This window comes from Eptatretus burgeri, chromosome 16 (assembly GCF_056783735.1).
Source record: "Eptatretus burgeri isolate ZD-2024b chromosome 16, Ebu_testis_v1, whole genome shotgun sequence".
Taxonomy (NCBI): Eukaryota; Metazoa; Chordata; class Myxini; order Myxiniformes; family Myxinidae; genus Eptatretus; species Eptatretus burgeri.
The window spans coordinates 34,145,425-34,165,607 of record NC_140976.1 but is presented as its reverse complement, the minus strand read 5'-3'; the positions used below and the strand labels follow the sequence as shown (position 1 = coordinate 34,165,607).

The 20,183-nt window shown below is 42.4% G+C and overlaps 1 protein-coding gene and 1 pseudogene across 1 annotated transcript in view; both read left to right on the top strand.

Annotated features, from left to right (window-relative positions):
- The window catches only part of ILKAP (ILK associated serine/threonine phosphatase), a 93,990-nt gene extending 74,864 nt beyond the window's left edge, over positions 1 to 19,126 (top strand). Inside the window, exons 10-11 of the mRNA XM_085860241.1 lie at positions 16,071 to 16,152; positions 17,858 to 19,126. Of these exons, the coding sequence (XP_085716367.1) occupies positions 16,071 to 16,152; positions 17,858 to 18,004 (229 nt within the window). The 3' untranslated portion in view covers positions 18,005 to 19,126. The remainder of the gene's footprint in view (positions 1 to 16,070; positions 16,153 to 17,857) is intronic.
- LOC147010847 (uncharacterized) lies at positions 9,523 to 12,601 on the top strand (annotated as a pseudogene).
- Positions 19,127 to 20,183: the final 1,057 nt, after the last annotated feature.

The window sequence follows — 20,183 nt, the reverse complement described above, 5'->3', positions numbered from 1 at the left end:
GAGGGAAGAATGGGAATGAACAGAGTGAGGGAGTGATCCAAAAATGCCTTGGTTTCCACAGCGTGAAGCCGAGAAAGGTGAGAGGCAAGAGCACGAGCCCAGAGGGGAGAGCAGTACAAAATCGGGCTGCAGACTAAAGCTTTGTAGGATGTTAGGAGCTCTGGTGGGCTGAGGAAGGAGTTTGCACGACGGAGGATTCCCAGTCGGCAACTGGCTTTGGAGGCCAGGTTGGAAATGTGGCTTTCCCAGGAAAGATCGTGGCAGATGTGAGTCCCAGAAGCTTGAAAGAAAGGACTTCTTCCAGAGTATTGTTGAGAAAGTGGATGGGGATGTGGGGGGGGGGGGTTCCAAATGGTCCTTTCGGAGAGACATAGTGAGAGTGTGAGATTTGTCAGGATTGAAAGACATGTTCCACGTGTTGGACCAGTTTGTGATTTTACCCAGATCTGCAGAGCGAAGAAGCTGCTGCCTTCCGATCTGAGGGATGACAGATGGTATGGCAGAGGGTGGAGTCATCAGCAAAGAGAAATACAGCCATCAGCAAAAGTTATACAAGAGCAACAGATATTTTTCAAGTGGTATCAAACTTCTTCCAGGAAAATCAACTTTTGTGGGACTCGCTGGTTGGGGTTTGTACTGATGGAGCTCCGGCCTTGCTTGGTTTGCAATCTGCTTTCATAACAAGAGTGAAACAAAAAAGTCCATCTGCTTTTGGTACGCACTGCATCCTTCATTGTGAAGCCTTAGCATCCAGAACTCTACCTGCTGAAATGAGGGACAACCTGGCTGTCAAAGTCATCAACTTCATCAAAGCTGGATCTTTAAACAGTCGTCTCTTCAAGCAGCTGTGTGTGGATATGGATTCTGAACATCAAGCCTTGCTTTTCCACACAAACGTTCGATGGCTTTCGAAGGGAAACATGCTTGTACGGCTTCATGAAATACAAGAAGTGGCAACATTTCTAGATTTGCAGCAGAAAGCAGATCTCCATGACAAGTTCTAGTCTGAAGGATTTTTGCTTTCTCCAGCTTACCTGGTCGACATCTTTGAAGTATTGAATGCCATCAACGTCAAACTCCAAGGGAAAAACATCAACATAATCATGCACCATGAAGTCATTTGAGCCTTCGTGGCCAAACTCGACCTCTGAAAATGTCGAATTCAGGATGGAAATACAGCCAGTTTTGCTAAGTTGAATTCTGCTCTCATTCACAGTTTCCTTGATTCTGAGTTAAAGAAACAAACAAGCCGTCATAGACTGGTACTTACGAAATCGTCAACTTGACCTCTGGCCTTGTCTAATAAAAGTTGTCTCCAGAGAAGGTAGCGACGCAAACCAGAAGTTTCTACGATGATTCTGTACCAAACCATCAAAAATCGAATGTTTGACCTCACTGTGACCTAGACCTTTGACCGATTTTTGACCAAAATATAATCAGCGCAAGCCATCACCCTCCTGAATCACGTGGTTTAATTTTACATTGGCAGCTTCTTCCGTTCTCGAGTTATCATGTTTTGGATGTTTGACCTCACTGTTACCTTGACCTTTGACCGATTTTGACCAAAATCTAATCAGCGCTTGCCATCACCCTCCTGAATCACGTGGTGTAATTTGACATTGGTAGCTGATGCCGGTCTCAAGTTATCGTGCCTACAAACAAACACACAAACAAACACACAAACAAGCAGTCATAGACTGGTACTTACGAAATCGTCAACTTGACATCTGACCTTGTCTAGTAAAAGCTGTCTCTTGAGAAGGTGGCGATGCAAACCAGAAGTTTCTACGATGATTCTGTACCAAACCATCAAAAATCCTAACGTCGACCGAAGCAAAAATCTCCATTTCTCCATGCAATTATTTTATATTATTTTATCAAAGTCACAAAACCGTAATATTCGGCCATCCACCAACAATCTTTCCAGAATCCGACGGCTTAGCGAGTCAGGCATGCGACGATAACCTTTCTTGGGATAAAAAATGACTTTTAAACACCATCTTTATCGAAAACACCGTCAGCGCGCACACGGAAAACCATTACGTGATCAACGCCGCCTCTGCTTAAGCGCACTGCACCATGTGACGCGGCGAGTGAAATATTTTTTATACAATCTTAAAACGTCTCCAAAACATCCGATTTTTACCAGAATTTCGACAACCGAGTTTTAAGCGTCCAAAGCGATCGTAAAAACCGAAGACAAAATTAAAATCGAATTTAAAACGAACTCGTAACGTTGAGCGAAGCAAAAATCTCCATTTCTGCACGCAATTATTTAATATTATTTTATCAGTCACAAAACCATAATAAACACACACAAACAAACAAACAGAGGACGGAAGTCATCAATATACTTACGAAATCTTCAGATTTCGTAAGTAACAAGTAGTCATAGACTGGTACTTCGAAATCGTCAACTTGACCTCTGACCTTGTCTCATAAAAGCTTTCTCTCGAGAAGGTAGCGATGCAAACCAGAAGTTTCTACGATGATTCTGTACCAAACCATCAAAAGTCGAATGCTTGACCTCACTGTGACCTTGACCTTTTTACCGATTTTGACCAAAATCTAATCAGGGCTCGCCATCGCTCTCCTGGATCACGTGATGTAATTTGACATTGGTAGCTTCTTCCGTTCTCGAGTTATCGTGCCTACAAACAAACACAAAAACACACACACACAAACAAACACACAAACAGAGGACGGAAGTGATCAATATCCTTCCGAAATCTTTAGATTTCATAAGTAATAATTACTCATCTGACTGAATTGAAAGCAGAATTCATCAGATACTTTCTGGATATAGATGAGAAGCGCGAAGCCTGGAAATTCATTAGGAACCCATTTCAATGTGAAGTAGCTGATATTTCAGACGAAGTGCAAAAGGAGTTTCTTGAGTGAAAGTTCAACTCCTCAGCTGAAGAATACTTTAAAAAAAATTGGATCTTGAGACATTCTGGGTCACGTACCTTCCTGTTTACCCTTTGATCTCACATCAAGCTCTTCAGATTCTGGCAGATGACCTTGAGCAAATGAGAGGTGGAATAGAACAGAGAGAGGGTGAGCAAGAGCAGAGGAGCAGGTTTTTAGTACATGTGGGCTGATGCCATCTGGACCAATTGCTGAATCTGAGTCGAGGTTTGACAGCAAGCTCTCCACTTTGTCAGAGGAAAAGGACACAGAGTCCAGGGACAGTTGGGTGTGACTGGGTAAGGTGGGGACAGAAAGCGATGGATTTCAGATACAAGATTTCGAAGCAAACACCGAGTTTAGGCATTTAGCCTTTTCACGTGCGGTCTCAGCAGTGCGGCCATTTGAGGTAAGGGAGGGGATGGAGGGGGAACTTACACCAGAAACAGATTTCATTAGATGCCACCAGGATTTAGAGGAGGGAGAGAGGTTTGAGAGTTCAGACTTGTGCTTAGAAAGATGTTGTTTTCTGGCTCTCCTGAGGGTAGATACACACACTTGTTATGAGCTTTATGGAAGGAACTGAGATTACCCTCAGTTGGGTTTGCTTTCCATTGAGGAAAGGCAAGTTGTTTCAGGACAACTGCCTCAGACAAGCTTCAGTGAATCATGGGCGGGAGGAAGGTTAGGCCAACTGAAGACTAGAGGGGATAAATCTGTGCCTGAGTAGAGGGAGAGCAAGTTTCTTTGAAAGAATTCCCAGGATGAGTTGATGTTCGAGAAAGTAGTGATAGGAGACCAGTCTAGAAGTTTGATGGCTGCTTGGAGACCCTGCCAGTCGGCTTGAGTGAAATGCCAGACTCGACGGTGCTGAGGTGGTTCTCTGATAACAGCCAGAGAGATGTCCACTTTGAGAAGCACGTGGTCAGAAGAAGCGATTGGAGCAGAAGAAGAACAGCAGATATTTTCAGGGAAATTTGTCAAAATCAGATCCAAAAGAGATAGCGTACCATTGGTTGAGATCCGGGTCGGGAAATTGACTGATTGAGTCAGACCCAATGAGTCGCAGAAAGCTTTTGCTGAAGTGCCATTACAGGTGAGAGAGGTACCCACACCTAGCCAACTGGCATGATGACAATTGAAGTCACCACATATGAGGAAGAGAGAGTTTGGATAAGAAGATTGAAGTTGGTCCATGTTTTCAGATAGTGATGTGTAAATGGAGTCATCACTGTTTGGTGGACAGTACAGTACACATATAAACATGAGGTGGGAGTGGAGGGAAGCCATAGCCAGAAGTATTCTTGGGAGTGTGGGGTAGTGAGGGCAGTGCATGGAGAGTGAGAAAGAGAGTCTTTGATGAAGATAGCAACTCCTCCACCTGGACGAGGCTTAGGTCTATTATACCGAAGGAGGGAGTAACCCGGAAGAGATTCTTGGGAGTCAGGGCCGTCTTGAGGGAGGAAAGTTTCTGTTAGGCAGATTGTCTGCTTTGTCAGTGGCAACCTGTATGGAAAGATCTGTAATGCTTGAGTGAAGGCACTGGATATTTGAGGTCCACACTGTTAATGAAGAGGGAGGGGAGGAGATTTTGTGTGCAGGGGATGGTAGGGGAGGGGGAGGGGCAGACAAGGGAGGAGGGGTGGGGGGAGGTAAGGAGAGTTGTTGAAAGAGTGTGGGGAATTTCAGAATAGCTAGGGGAGGGGGCTGGATCAGGAGGAGAAAAGGCTCTGTGCTGCTGGTGAAGAAGAGGGGGCAGAAGGCAGTTGAGGTTTTGATGAGATAGAGTTGAGAGGGCAGGGGAAGGAGGAAGATTTGTGGATATGATGGGGGACAACTTTGAGAGGGGTGAATGGTGGGAGAAGGGTGAGTGGAGGAAGGTGAGGGGGGGATGGGTTTAAGAAAGGTGAGGGAGAAGAGTGTGATGTTTGCTCTGAGAGGGAGGGGAGAGAGGGGTGAGTTTGCACTGAAGTTGGAAAAAAAGAATGGTTGATGAAAAGCGAACCTTCATATCAAACTGGGGTTTTTTTATTTTTAGGTCAGAAATGCGATTAAGGACATTTCTTGATGGATGCAATAAAGGTGAATTAAGAGAATGGAGAGAAGAAATGCTGTAACAGTTGGATTTTTTTAGGCAAGGTATGAGGGAAAGGTCGAATTGAGAGCAGTCTGTTGAAATAGAAGAGTCATGCATTGTGATACAGTTATGAGTTCCACCCATGTGAAAGAGGAAGATGAAGCATCGTTTTATTATTTTTTAATTACAACGATAAGAGATCGTTTTTATTATTATTATTTTTTTTCTGAGAGAGAGTTTTCATCAGATTAGGTAATGGAAAGGTTGTAGAAAAAATTGAGGTGAATGGTGAATTTAGATCGGTAATCGCAGAGGGTGGAAACTCATCGCTTGGTTATGGGAGAAGCATGTGGCTTTGGGAGGTGTATCCTCAAAAGTGAATTTATTAATTTATTTATTTTAAATAAGGATTGCTTAACATTCGGGAAAGGAAAGGTTGAAGTAAAATCGTTGAGGTGCATGGTGAATTTGGAACGGTAAATGCAGAGTGAAGCTGATGGATCGATGAAATTTACCAGGAAGAGTGGAGAGAGACACGTGGTTACAGGTTGTGTGGGTGGCGTTGACAAGTGATAGAAAGTATACAAGGAAAATTATTATTTTATGATGGATTTTAGAAGATTAGGTAAGATTTGGGAATGGAAGGTTGGAGGAAGAAATCATGAAGGTAATGGTGAGAGAGAGGGTCAGCTCAAGTTGAAGAAAGATGGTGTGCTGGCAGAAAGAAGAAGAAGAAGAAGAAGAAGAAGGAGGAAGAAGAAGAAGAAGGAGGAAGAAGAAGAAGAAGAAGAAGAAGAAGAAGAAGAAGAAGAAGAAGGAGGAGGATCAGGACTCGTGGGTACGGTATTTTTTTTTTGTTTTGTTTTTTTCATTTAAAGTTCAGACAAGAAACAGTGTTTATTTGGTTGGGATGGGTGGCGTTGGGAAAGTGGGGAAAATAGGAATTGAAGGTAATAGGGAGAAAATACAAATAAAAACGATCGTACACCAAGCGGGGAAGGATGGCCTCAAGGAACCCATTAAGACAAGGTCTATGAAAGCTCACAAAATTGCATGATTTTTGAAACAAAACCGAGCTAGGAACACACAGAAGCATGTAGGTGAGAAAATAAAGTTAAAACGTCACATAAAAACAACCGAAAACTTAACTTTGAGAAAGTCAGTAGAGACCCCTGAGAGAACCTGACAATGCTGCAAACCCAGAACCGGAAGTGAAAGTTTGCAAAGAAGAAACAGCTTTTGAAAAGGAGAGAGATATACGTATATTTTACATTTCCGATTAGGGGCTTCAGACCATCAGCTGGCCATATGCAGCTTGAGAACATATTTTCCCCCATATTATCAAGACGTTTCTGGTTTAAGGAAGTAAACCTGTAATATGTGCATCACCAATTTCCAGAATACGAACGACTCTTCTGTCAAAACATTTCGGGTCGAATTTATGAAAGGCACTGAGCAAGCATCTTGCTAACACGCCTAACCCTTAAACGGTGAGAAAAACGTTGTATGCTCGCAACTAATCATCCGTCTAGGCAGCAATTTATGAAGGGAGATAAACAGCTGTTTAATTGTGCGCACCCAAGTTATGATTCAATGCCTTTCAAACATTTATTTTGTTCGGTGTGCCATACAAGAGGTTACCTAACCAATTCACTGAAATTACTCCGCATTGGCCTCATGTACATCAATTTTATTTTTTGTTTGTGTGTTCTGACGATGGCAACATGTCCGTTGGGAAAGAAAAGAGGGGGACAATTTTTCAGAGAGCAACAAATGAATTTAATCAAAGTATTCAAGGGTCACCAAGGATCAATCCAAGACAGGAGAGGTGACATTGGTGCGAATGAGAAAAAGTAGCTCACATGAAAAAATATTTCAAAAAGGATGGCAGACCATTTCCCAGTGCACCCAAAATCCTCTTCCAGGGACCCCTGAGAACTCTGGAGGAGGATATAGACAAAGGCAAAAGCACGAAGTTGGCGAACTGCCCTATTCGTATCCTCTTCTGCCTCCTCTTGAGCTAATTCAACCACTCCTAATACATTTATAGTCACCACCCCATGTAAACTACCACTTATAAGCCATGCAATGCTTGCTTCAAAGCTTGAAATGCCCTCTTAAACCTGACCTCACCAACACGTAGAAGTTTCTTTGTTATTTAAATGCTTGTGATTAGGTTTTGATTTTCATTTGGTCATCACTCTTCAGTGTTTGGTGATTAACTTTCAACGGGTCATCATACATTGGCGATTAACTTTCAACAGCGAGGAGGGATATGGGAGCGAGTAGGGAGGGAGAGTGAGGAGGGGTGGGGATGGGAAGGCAGCGTGAGGTGAAGCGTAAATCACAATTTATACTGTCACATCAGGATAATTCTACATAGAATAACAACGAAGATGGAAACAAAATAATGTCTGAAATCCATTTTCTACAGGTCAGACTATAAATACTGCCCAGAGACAAACACCATCTGGAGATAAACACCGCCCGGAAATGTCCAGACACGTCGGGAGACAGAAATATGGGGTTGGGGAGTTCGCAGAGAGAAAATGTTATGCTTTATAAACACACACACTATATATGTGTGTGTATGTATGTGTATGTATTCGTGCTTGGCCGATATCGCAATTTTCAGAATTGGCAGATTGGAGTCTGTGTGATGACCGACTGCAGTACATCCTGTTTTTCAACCAAAAACCTTGAGTAGCTATCACCTTTGTTTTGTGGGAATTTCAATACACTTTTTAAAAAAATCCAATGTTGCATTGAAATAGATGTTTCAAGGAGATGTGCATAAACATTAATCTTTATTTAAACAGTTGTGTGTGACGGGTGGAAAAAATTTTGGCTTTAATTTAGAAATCATGTTAAAACGGCAAACGGCTCGGAAATTGGGTGTTATCAAATATATTTTGCTTTGAAACTCACAAAGAGAAACCATATAATCTTTTTAAAGCACACCCGCTTCATATATAGTTTCCAATTGCTTTAGAAACAGTCGCGAGTACAAAGGAAAACATGGTCGCTCGTACGCTGCTGAGATTAAAAGGTAAAACCTCCACCACAAGATACTGGATGAAACCTTGCCACCACAGCAACCATAACCAAGCGTGAACACACATGCATACACATTCACGTAGAGTCACTTTACAGATCCAAATCTACCCATATGTACCTCTATGTTGCATAGCAACTGCTGACTGTACATCCCAATCAGGACATGACTGTACCACAATCGACTGCAAGACACTCGGCAAGTGGCTTAAGCACTCAAGCAAAGTCAGGTCAGGTATGGGAGCATGCGCCAGAGCAGCTTGTCAATGCATCCACTTTCTGCTGGTACTCCAGGGGCCTCCGTCTGGCCATCCCCCAGGCAGATGCCTGGCCCATCCCCATCTCCTTGAGATGCTGATCAACCTGCAGCAACCACGAGGAACGTGGTCGGCCCATTGGCCTCCTCCACTCACGAGACTGCCTTGCTCAGATAATCTGCAAGCACACGAGGCTCAAGCAAGCACTCCAATTAAATGGTTGATAATGAACGGCTAGCTTGGCAAGCGATAGCCAGCTGATTGGTAGATCGCCAATTTCTTAACATTTTCAGATTTTCATTCTAGTACACCAGCCAACATGTATTTTATTAATTTTGGGGTGCATTTTTTTGTTAATAGCAGGCATCCATGCTAGATCAATCAGTCATAGGGTGGGGAAGAAAATGTGGGTGGATGCCACCCTCGATTTTGACCTTAAAGGTCATTTTCAAGGTCAAATAAGGTCAAATTTTGTGTTTTTTCACATTGTGCATTAATTGACATCAATTTTGTTCGCTCTATCCATATAAACTATTTTTAATATCAAATACATGTATTTAGGGTGTTTAACAAGTGAATTTTATTTTTTACCCATATGTGTATGGCATCGTGAAACACCAAAATGTGATTTTTCTCAATGTTTTTATTCTGCATGTTAAAGTAATTTGCACACCGAATCTTTTGGTTTAAACTATCATACACGTTCAATAAACTACTTTGTCACTGTAAAATGCCAAACAATTATTTTGTTTGCAATGGCCACTTGTTTTATTTGTTCTTAAACACTTTATAGCCCCCCTCTTGTGACAGATTTGTTCAAATACATTCCAACATGGCGGTTTGGTGTTGTGACCATGCTTTACCAGGCAGTGTACATAATTGACGCAAACTGCACATCAAAAGTGAGTAACTTTGATAAAAAAAATAGACATGTGTTGGTTAGAGAGATATGTACAACAATTATCTGGGCCCATTAAGGAAACAGGACCAGGGCATTTACATGTCTTATTTGACGGCTGGTATACACTGTGTACGGGGAGTCTTTATTTGGTCTAAGTTTGAGCCTGGCAATTCCACATTTAGATTTGAGTTAAACCATATTGTTAGTCGCTAAACAACTATTCAGACATACTAAAATTGTATTTGGAATGCCGTAAAACGGACCATCATGCCACATTTGGGTCAAATTACACATGTATTGCCCCGTACCGTTGATGCAGTACTATGTACAAAGAAACGTTCTTATGGCTGATTGAGGGAACTGTTGGGTTTCATGACACACTCAGGGAACACCACTCAAAAACCTTCGCTGATTTGTACAAGGCAAATGTATCTACTAAACTGAATGTACAGAAAACAATCAAAGCTGACAGAAAGCTACTGCAGCGATTGCTCAATGCTGTCACCACCGTGCGACCACTGGAAATGGCGACCATTCTCAAGCATGAACTCTCTCCAATCCCACTGTCTCTGACCAAGGTTGGAGGGAAGATGAACTCTGCTTCAAAGTCGGAGCTCATTAACATATTGATGGCAGGACTACAAGTACCTCCTGAAGTTCCAGAAGCTGACAAGAAGACATGTGTGATTATAGATGGTCACGCCCTCATCCAAGCTCTAGGAAAGCCTGTTGGGTGTCAGACATTTGGTGAATATGCTGATGTGTTTGTAAAAACTGTAACACATCACTTTGGACAGCACACAACAAGAGTTGATGTAGTATTTGATTGCTACATCGGGGAAAGCTCCATCAAGGCAGTGACTCGCTCAAAGCGACTGGGAAAAAAAGATACCAATCCGCAAGCTCATCGATGGGCCAAATGTCCCACTCCCACAGGTTTGGGTCCAGTTCATTGCCTTGGATGAGAACAAAGCTGATCTTGCCAATTTCTTAGCTGAGGAAATCAGAAAGAAAGGTAAATATCTGTCTGGGCAATTTGAGCTGGTAACCGGAGGCGGATTTACAGATGTTACTGATGCAAGGTCAACAAGAAGAGATGACCCCAGGCTTCACGGAAACCATGAAGACTCTGATACCAGGCTGATACTCCATTCGTGTGAGGCAGTTAATGAGGGATACCAAAGAGTGCTCATAATCTGCAGAGACACAGATGTCATGCTACTTCTGATACACTTTGTATCAACAAGAATATCCGAAGTGTGGATGGTGTCTGGAACAGCAAAGAATCAGAAATGTTACCCACTACATGCCGTATCTAAGAGACTTGCACAACCTGTGAGGGAAAACCTACTCAGCTTCCATGCGCTAACAGGTTGTGACACAACATCTTATTTCAGTGGCCATGCAAAGAAGACATGCTGGAAAGCATTTGAAAGCCAACCACTTCTTGTCAAGGGGATCGGTCATGATGGAGACCTTGCACCTATTGAACAGTTTGTGTGTCACCTGTATGGGACACCTGACCAATGAACCCTCAACCATGCCAGGCTCCAACTCTTTGGAAAGGCTAAGAAGGGACTAGAGATGTTACCACCGACAAGGGATGCACTGGAACTTCACGCTACACGCGCCAATTATCAGGCAAAGATTTGGTTGCAAGCAGACCAGGAACACATAGATGTCTCATCACCTACAGACACCTCAGCTTGGAGGAAGGAGTCCGGTTGCCTTAAAGCCGTGTGGACAAGGCTACCCCCAATCCCAAAAGCCTGCCTGGAGCTGGTAGCCTGTGGATGAAAATCAAAATGCAGAACAGCTCGATGTACTTGCTTCAGAGAGAACTTCAGGTGCACTTTTGCCTGCGGATGTGATGCGATTGACTGCTGTAATCCAACTGGCCAGTAGATTCATACCAAGAGCCTCATGCCGATAAACATGCATGTACATGTAGGCTTATGCGATACACCCAATACTGTAGGTTCCCTTTCCGTTGTGTCACCCAGCTGATCACACTCAGCAACATCACATTAATTTAATTAATATTTTAAACACATTGTAATGATGGATAAATGGCAAAACCGTATAGCCCTTTTTCAGATCAAAAAAGTTTGCTGTTTCGCATCATACATGTAGGGCCATACATCAAGGCATATAATACACAATGTTGCATGTTGCAGAGACTGTGTACTTCAGCAATAGTAAAACTATCTTTTTGCAAATATAAACATTAAATGAGCTTTCAACAGGGAAAAGTCCAGGATAAAATGACCTTTCAGGTCAAAATCAGTGGTTGCATCCACCAACATTAAATTCTTCCCCACACGATGACTATAATTGATCTGGCATGGATGCCTGTTATAAACAAGCAATTCACCATAAAGTCAGATGTTGGCTGGTGTACTAGAACAAATCTGACTGCCACAAGAGGGGGCTATACAGTATTAAATTAAAGATAAAGCGAGTGGCCATTGCAAAAAAAGTTTTTAGGATTTTACAGTGACAAATTAGTATACTGAATGTGTGTGATAGTTTAAACCATAAAGATTCGGTGTGCAAATTACTTTAACATGCAAAATAAACACATTTTGAGAAAATCACATTTTTGTGTTTCAGAATTCCATCACATATGTGTAAAACTTAAAACTCACTTGTTAATTAAACAGGCTAAATGCATGTTTTTGAAAATATAAATAGTTTATATGGATCGAGGAGGCAAAGTTGATGTCAATTCATGTACAATGTAAAAAATATATATATATTTGACCTATTTGACCTTTTGACCATGAAAATGACCTTTAAGTTCAAAATCGAGGGTGGCATCTACCTACATTTTCTTCCCCACCCTATGACTGATTGATCTAGCATGGATGCCTGCTATTAACAAAAAATGCACTAGAAATCGTTTTTTGTTTGGCTGGTGTACTATTCCAGATTTCGAGTTATTTTGTCAATGTGATCTGATCCTCCATACTCAAATTATATTTCTCTTATATACTTGAATTAGTCGGTGAGAGTATATCGTGGTAAATCGTATCATACAGTATATTGCATGAAATTACTCCAAGCTCCTAATTTAAAAACTATAGCACTTACAAAAGCAAAGTATTCAGGGATTCGTAAGTATGTAGATCAGGCATTCAATGATATGAGTGAGTAAATTGAGGAAAAGCATTTTGAGCACTTTATCGTTGTTAAACTGTTGTGGCCTGTTCCAACTCAAGGCGTTGTTGAGCAGACCGAACAAAATGGCGAATACCACAGCGAGGTAATCGAGGATGCGCCTTAAGACCCCATCGAGAGTGCAGTGTCTGAGGATGCACCTGATAAAGGATATCATGAAATATGGTCGTTAATTATCTTCAAAATGGGTGTTTTAATTCACCCAAACACCCATTTTTATTCACCCGATATCGATATATATATATATATATATATATATATATATATATATATATATATATATATATATATATATATATATATATATATATATATATATATATATATATATATATATATATCGATATATATATATCGATATATATATATATATATATATATATATATATATATATATATATATATATATATATATATATATATATATATATATATATATATATATATCTTCTTCCTCTTTCGGCTGCTCCCGTGAGGGGTCGCCACAGCGGATCATCCGTATGATCCGCATCGTGATTTGGCACATGTTTTACGCCGGATGCCCTTCCTGACGCAACCCTGGTCGCCTCTTACGACACAGGGATATGGTACACCTATTTTAACCAGGGTATACACCGGCCCAGTATACTGGTACTCATTTCGCCGACCTCAGAAGGATGACAGGCTGAGTCAACCCCCTGGTGTATTAATTCAGTGGCTCAACGGGGCTTGAACTCAGGACCTCTTGGATCCCAAGCCACTGCCCTAACCACTGTGCCAACACCAGGCTTTATATATATATATATATATATATATATATATATATATATATATATATATATATATATATATATATATATATATATATATATATATATATATATATATATATATATATATATATATATATATATATATATATATATATATATATATATATATATATATATATATATATATATATATTTTGTTGTGGTTACCAAAGTCGCAAACCACCATTCAGGTCCCTTAGGTGAGATATCTCGGTAAGTATATGTGTAGTTAGGCCCAAACCCGTTGTCTAGTGGGAATACATGTCATTTATGCGTGCTGCGACTCTTCAGGATAGCTGTTTTTCTTTTACTATCTTTATTTTGGACCAACCGCCATGATTACCACCACCAACCACGTCTCAACAGTCATCACAACATCAACCACCCACCACAGCGCCGCTTCACCACAACAGCCACGACCTTTACCGTCACACCTCGCAACCGTCGCATCGCCACCGTTCTTGCGGTACCGGTATTGGACTCGTGCAGGGCGCGCGCCGAACAGCGTGTACAAAACCACGGACTTTCCGCTCCAAAAACGGATCAAAAACGACTCACGCCCACTTTTGTTCCGTCCAATCGGTGAGCAAGGGGCGATTTGGCCCCGCCTCCAGGGCGTTGGAGGGCGGTCGCTATATGCAAATTCATGGATCAAAATGCATTCACGCCCACTTTTTCTCGGGCCAATGGGGAGCGAGGTGAAAGGTCGAAGGCAGGGGGTCAAAGGCGAAGCCACGGGGCTTATATAAGCGGCTGCGTTCATCAGAAAAGTGTCGTCGTGTGCGTTGGAGTAGAGTGTGCAGGGGGAGTTCGCAGGAGGGAGAGTTCGCAGGAGGAAGAGTTCGGAGTTGGAGTCGGAGCGAAGAGGACGGAGCTGTGGAGAGGCGGCGGCGGCGAAGGCAGACGGGGTGCTCGCGTCGGTGCCGGGAGCTGCACACCAGGGAGGCCGACGGCGCGACCTGGTCGAGGTGGAGACGCTCGTCGCGGGACCCGAGACAGAGTAAAAATCCTCCTTTCCCCGAGCATCAGCAACCCCCTCCTGTTTCCCCCCCGCGCTGAGATAGTGCGACCAAGGGGGCCCCCTTCCCACCCCCTACCAGACACTGTCCGCGAGGCCCGCGGAGTTGAGGCACCATCACCGCTCCGCGTCTCATCACCAGACGGGTAGGCCCGACACGGTCTCGGCCCCAGGCCCGCCTACCCCCTCATCCTGGAGGGTGGTTCTCTTTTCTTTTACTTTGGGAATGTGTGTTGTCGGCGCCGTCTGTGAAGTAAAATTGTATAAGTGTTGCCGTGTGCTCGCGTAGTCGGTATTAGATCTGCATTGTCGCATTTGCTTTTTGTCTTCTTCTTTTCTATGTGCTTTTGGTGGAATTGTATATGTGTGCTTTCCGTTCATCGTGAATAAATGTGCTTTATGTTGAACTGTTTCCCGCTTCGCTTCGTCATTTCTCTCATTGAATCCTCATCTTGCTTCACGTAAAGGGTTGGTAGTGGGCTGAATACGCCCGATAATTAATCGAACCGTCGAGGCCGACGATAACACCGCTCGGTTATCCCGATAGTACGGAACGGGTCGCTTAAGTGGCCCGTGTCCGAAGTCGACCTGCGGCGAGGTGCGATCGCCCGGTCTACCCTCCGTGTGGGTACTTAGGTAGGTCGAATTTGGCGAGCAACCCTATCCCACGCGGGGGCCGATTGGCTCGATCGCGGTGAGACCGAAAGGTCCACCCGTGACTGGTTCCCGGCGTTAGTCCGAGAGGGTCACGACTGGATTGTCCGTTCGGTGGGCGACGTGCCGCGATTCGAGTTACGTGGCCGTCAGCACGCCGGCGGGCGCGAATCCGCGACAATATAATCGGGGCGCGTTATGTGATACCGGTCGTCTGTCCGTCCATTCCTGTCCGCACTCTAACTCCCAAAGTTTTCAACTTTCAACTTTCACGTTTCATATTTGTACATAGGTACAGACTGTGGAGGCCGTGTGTCGCGACATACGTTCGTCATCTAAAGTGGTTGCCACGGCAACCAGGATGCTGTTTTCCATGTAGTAGCACAATTCTGTATATACCTTCTTGTTCGGGCATATATTGTGCTCACTTTCATTCTTGTTCACTCTTGCACTTCCTTGGAGTTTCCTTTGTATGCTTGCAAAGTTTCAGGCTGCGAGGTTTCATGGTTTTGGAGTTATGGAGGCGAGACACACACACACACACACACACACACACACACACACACACACACACACACACACACACACACACACACACACACACACACACACACACACACACATTTATTAGTATAGATACAGCACTGTATTTAATGATAATTGTGATAGGAAATTGACTTTCACAGAAATTGACTTTCACAGAAATTTCAATTGTTTTCTACCTATTTTGCACACTTTTAATTTCCCACAAATGTTTAATGGGGAATTGCAGCACAAAAGTGAAAATACCCCAAACTTTTCCACACAACTATAAATATATAATCCTTCTGTGATTTGGTAGACAATGCATTGAACAAGCAATAAATCGCTGATGGCCTGGTAAGCTGTCTCACGGTGCGATTTTTACTGCATAATATTGTTTACCCTCATGGCAAATTCAACCACCAACTTGGGAATGAACTATGAGAACAATGAGTTGGGAAGTTCTAAATGATCACCCATGCATTACACACTTGTCACATTGTGATTTTAACCTCTGAATCACTTTGGGATGTGGGTGACATTAAATTTGTGAATTATAGATACAGCGAGGAACCTGAAATGCGTTCTGGTCCCAAAGATTTCTCAACCCGTGTTCGAGTTTGCGTCGAGGCACCACCCTGGTGTAAGAGGAGGGGGGGTATGTAATTATGTGTATGTAATTGATTTTATGCTTTTCTCATGCCAGATACATCCTGCTGGCTTGTGATGGACTTTTCAAAGCTTTCTCTCCCGACGAGGCTATCAATTTCATCACGCCAATTTTGGAGGTACGTACATTCCTGTACTCTTCAGTTCTCCTTATAAGAAGGTTTGAATAGATGGAATTTTTTTTTCCCATGGTTTTTTTTTTGTCCAATTAAATATGATTAGTCCCATAGTGACGAGACCACTGTTATGACGAGGAGCTTTTGCCGAGTTTAATTCCATGCATGTTCTCTATCATTTTGCTTGGATAACACAATAATGACGCACAAGAACAATGTGCACATGGTAATGCTTCAGTAACAGTTGCGGCTTTAATGTTTGTTTTCTCCTTGATTGTGGCACATGTCTCACTGTGTACCAAAGTGATATTTCCCCCATTAAGTTTGTTCTTCACTCATCGCTAATTAAGTGGCTGATTATTCTAGACACGCACTGGGTGAAAACACCGCTAATTGTAACATAGCCGTTAATTTTAATTGTTAGGTAACTCCAAGAGGAAGTGAGCGATGAATCAGCCTGACATCCTTAGGTTGTGCTGCGATGTTGCTCATCGTTTGTCATTCGTAATAAAACCACCACATGGCATCCATTTTGACCTTGGCCATCCTGATGTTGCAGGCATTCCTCACCCTTTTTGTTTCTTCCTTGTTTGTTTTGAGATTGTTTGGCAGGGCAGCAGTCAGGAGAGTGTATAATTAGTCAGGGTTTTGGATTGCTTTTCATGAAGTCTTTCATTTTGTCTTTCTCCATGTGAGGATGCACATTTTATCGTATTTTTAATAACGTTCTTATTTTGATTTCATTGTATCTTCGCTAAAATACGATTACTTCAGGAACCTGACTTTGTCAAAGATCCTTGAAGCATTAACCTTCCTTCGAGGTAAAGATGATCATTTTAATTTATTGGGGACCCACATTGTTTTTTCCTTATTTGCTTTTCTCTGCTGCCATGCAGGGAAATGGATATTTAAAGTTCGACACTGGTTTCATGTGGCTGTCCTAATTACACAGCCAGCTGGATGTCCTCAAAGTCTCCCATTTCCTTCGCCAAACAAACCTATGAAAGAAAAAGTTTTGGCATTTTGTTGTTTTCTTTGTGAGTGGTCCCTTTTTCTCCCCATTGCACCATTTGGGCCTTTAGGCCTCAAGCATTGAGATGTTAAGGGAAATGATTGTGTCACATGCTCATTGTCAGTTAATATAAACCATCCCATGGGGGACTGCTTTACAAAAGCAGAACAAATGCTGTGATCTGCAGATGGAAATTGATTGCATTCTCCGATGGCAACAATTCCATTCTTTTTATGGCATTTTTGTGCACCCAAGTGTTACCAGGGCCTCCTTCCCTTTGGCCGTGTCAGGAAGCAATAAATTTAATTTTGCGGAGCAGAGATGACAATATCGAGCAAAATGGTGGGCTGCTGGCTGCTCGGCTTTCAGTTTTGTATTTGATATGAGCGTCCAACTGTCCATTTAAGAATAAAGTCTGATGCGATGATATTGCATGGAGAAGAACAATTTTTTTTTTTAATCACAATGTGAACATCAACTCTTGAGACAAATAGCCCTCTTATGTAGAACATAATTTGATGTCACACTTATGCCATGCTTAAAGTCTTTGTGTTTGAATCTATACCCTTTTCCTTTACCACACATCAGGTTTTGACCATGCATACCTTATACCCTATCGTAACCGGAATATATTTGATAGAATGTTTCATAGTGAAATATTAGGTAATCATTGAATGATTAATGATGTCACTGCAGTCTGAGGCGGTGATGGAGAAAGAAGGCAAAAGTGAGCAGGATGTTCGGTTTGAGACAGCGTGTGCTCGTTTGGCGAGCCAGGCGGTACGCCGTGGGAGTGCAGACAATGTCACCGTTTTGCTCGTTTGCATCGGCCAGTCAAAATGAGACGGCCATGACATCTGGAAGAATGAACTTTCACATGCAGTTTATTCAGTACTTGGTTTTGTTAAAACCAATTTGGCTTTATGTATCTGAGGTTGTCATGAACACATCATCGGTGGAATGAGAATTGTATTCGATTGTTATTTGATTTTAGGCCATCAGCTCACTGGTCCCTGTAGTTAACTACGCGGTATGCTTCGGGTGCTTGTGCAGTTGATGGCTTTGTTGGAAGCTGTTTATGTCGGTTGTGTTTTTCAGTTAATCGCGATTCGCTTTGGTGTGCAAAATACTTTTTGCTTTCACATCGACACCATGATAAAATGGAAAAGGAAACTTTAGTATGACAGAACAGATGAGTTGGGAACTTGCCTGCCATGGATATATCTGCCCCAGGTTTGATCCCAATAACAGTTGAATTCCCCTCAAAGCTGTCGATCTCACGTGGTGGCTGCAGCGGTGCTGCGCCTCCCTTTGAATGGGGATGTCAAGGCAGCAGTCCAACCTGCATCTGGGTCATGCATGTTTAATAACTCACAGTATAGTTTGTGGAGAGCTCGGGCCATTGTGTGCCGGTGTGTTCAAAGTCCCTTCTTGGGGGTGTTGTATGATTTGCAGACAATGCAACTATTGTGGTGTAGTTTTACCATGCAGATATGATTGGCAGAGTCATTTACCAGGTGCCTTCAAAATTTTTTGGAGGAAAAAAAACAAACAAACTTCTGTCCTTCAAAGTAACGAAGATCCTTTTGGATTGTATATAAATTTCCGTATATAAATGAGTTTACTACTCACCAATTGTTCCTGAGAAAGCTGGGTGATGCTTTCTGCACTATATTAATCCTGATAACATTTCAGGTTTGTGATTCAAGCAGTGATGCCATTTCTGATCCGGATGTCATCTCCCGATGGATCCAGATGTCATCACTCGATTCCAGGTTGAAGCCAATTCTGATTTCCCCCTCCCCCCTTCCAGATGAGATGAGGTGGCAAAATGATGTTATATTGAGTTTTTTTGTTTTTTAAGACGATGAATCTCTTATCTTTCCCATCTTGACGAGCGATCATTTCATATCATGCATGATGCCACGTGTTGGTACTTTTCAATAAAAGTAGTGCTTACCAAAACTCACGACTATCAATATGATTGTGGTTGATTAAGGTGTTTGCATTTTACACAGGTTAAAGTTCTGGAGTGACAGGCCATGAGGTGAGTTTTCATTCCTCCTTATTAAATTTGTAACCTGAACGTGCAGATTATTTGAATCGCTACAATATAAAAAGGTTCTAATAATAATTACTAAATTACAAAGTCAAGGATTTTCCTTGCTCTATTTCGGGGGGTTCAACTCTATCCACTTATCTCTAACCCACCACGTCAAAAATAATTCCTTCCTGGCCTCTTCCCCACCCCCCCCCCTATCAGAACAGGTAGAAGTGCAATGTATGTTCAGTCAAAACTGCTCGAAGATCAATATCACACAGGTGAGAGTGGGATTTACAGAAAGGAAACAAGGAAATCTAACACAGGTGGAGGCCATCCAGCCCATCATGCCTGCACAAACCCTGCACAAGATCCATCCACACAAGATCCAAAGAAGAAAATGCAAAAAAAAGATTTTAATTGATGAAATTGTTTTTGTTTTTTGTAGCTTTTGTATTTTTTTCGCCTTTTCTTCCTCTCAGGGGAGGGGCATGGGCTTGGTTAAAAACACAATATCAACCACACAACCCCCCTTGACAAGACCCCCTCCAACAGCACTCCGTACGCATGCACACATTCACCCATCAATGCTCAAACTACCTAAAAATCTTATCAACATCCCTATACCCCTCTATCTCCATAACTTCCAGGAACCTATCAAATTCTAATTTAAACTTATCTACTTTTTCTGCTGCCACTACCTTTCCAGGGAGGCCATTCCATGCATTAACGACTCTCTGAGTGAAAGTCCCCTGCCTTACCACCGTCTTAACTCTCCTCTCCTTTACTCTCAGGCTATGGCCCCTGGTTCTATCACTGTCTACTCTGTTGAATAATTCATCTGCACTTATTTTATCTATACCTTTCATAATCTTAAACATCTCTATCATATCTGCTCATAACCTCCTCCTTTCTCGTGTATAAAACTGTCACCTTCAGCCGATCCTGATAGCTGAGTCTCGCTAGGCCCGGAATCAATAT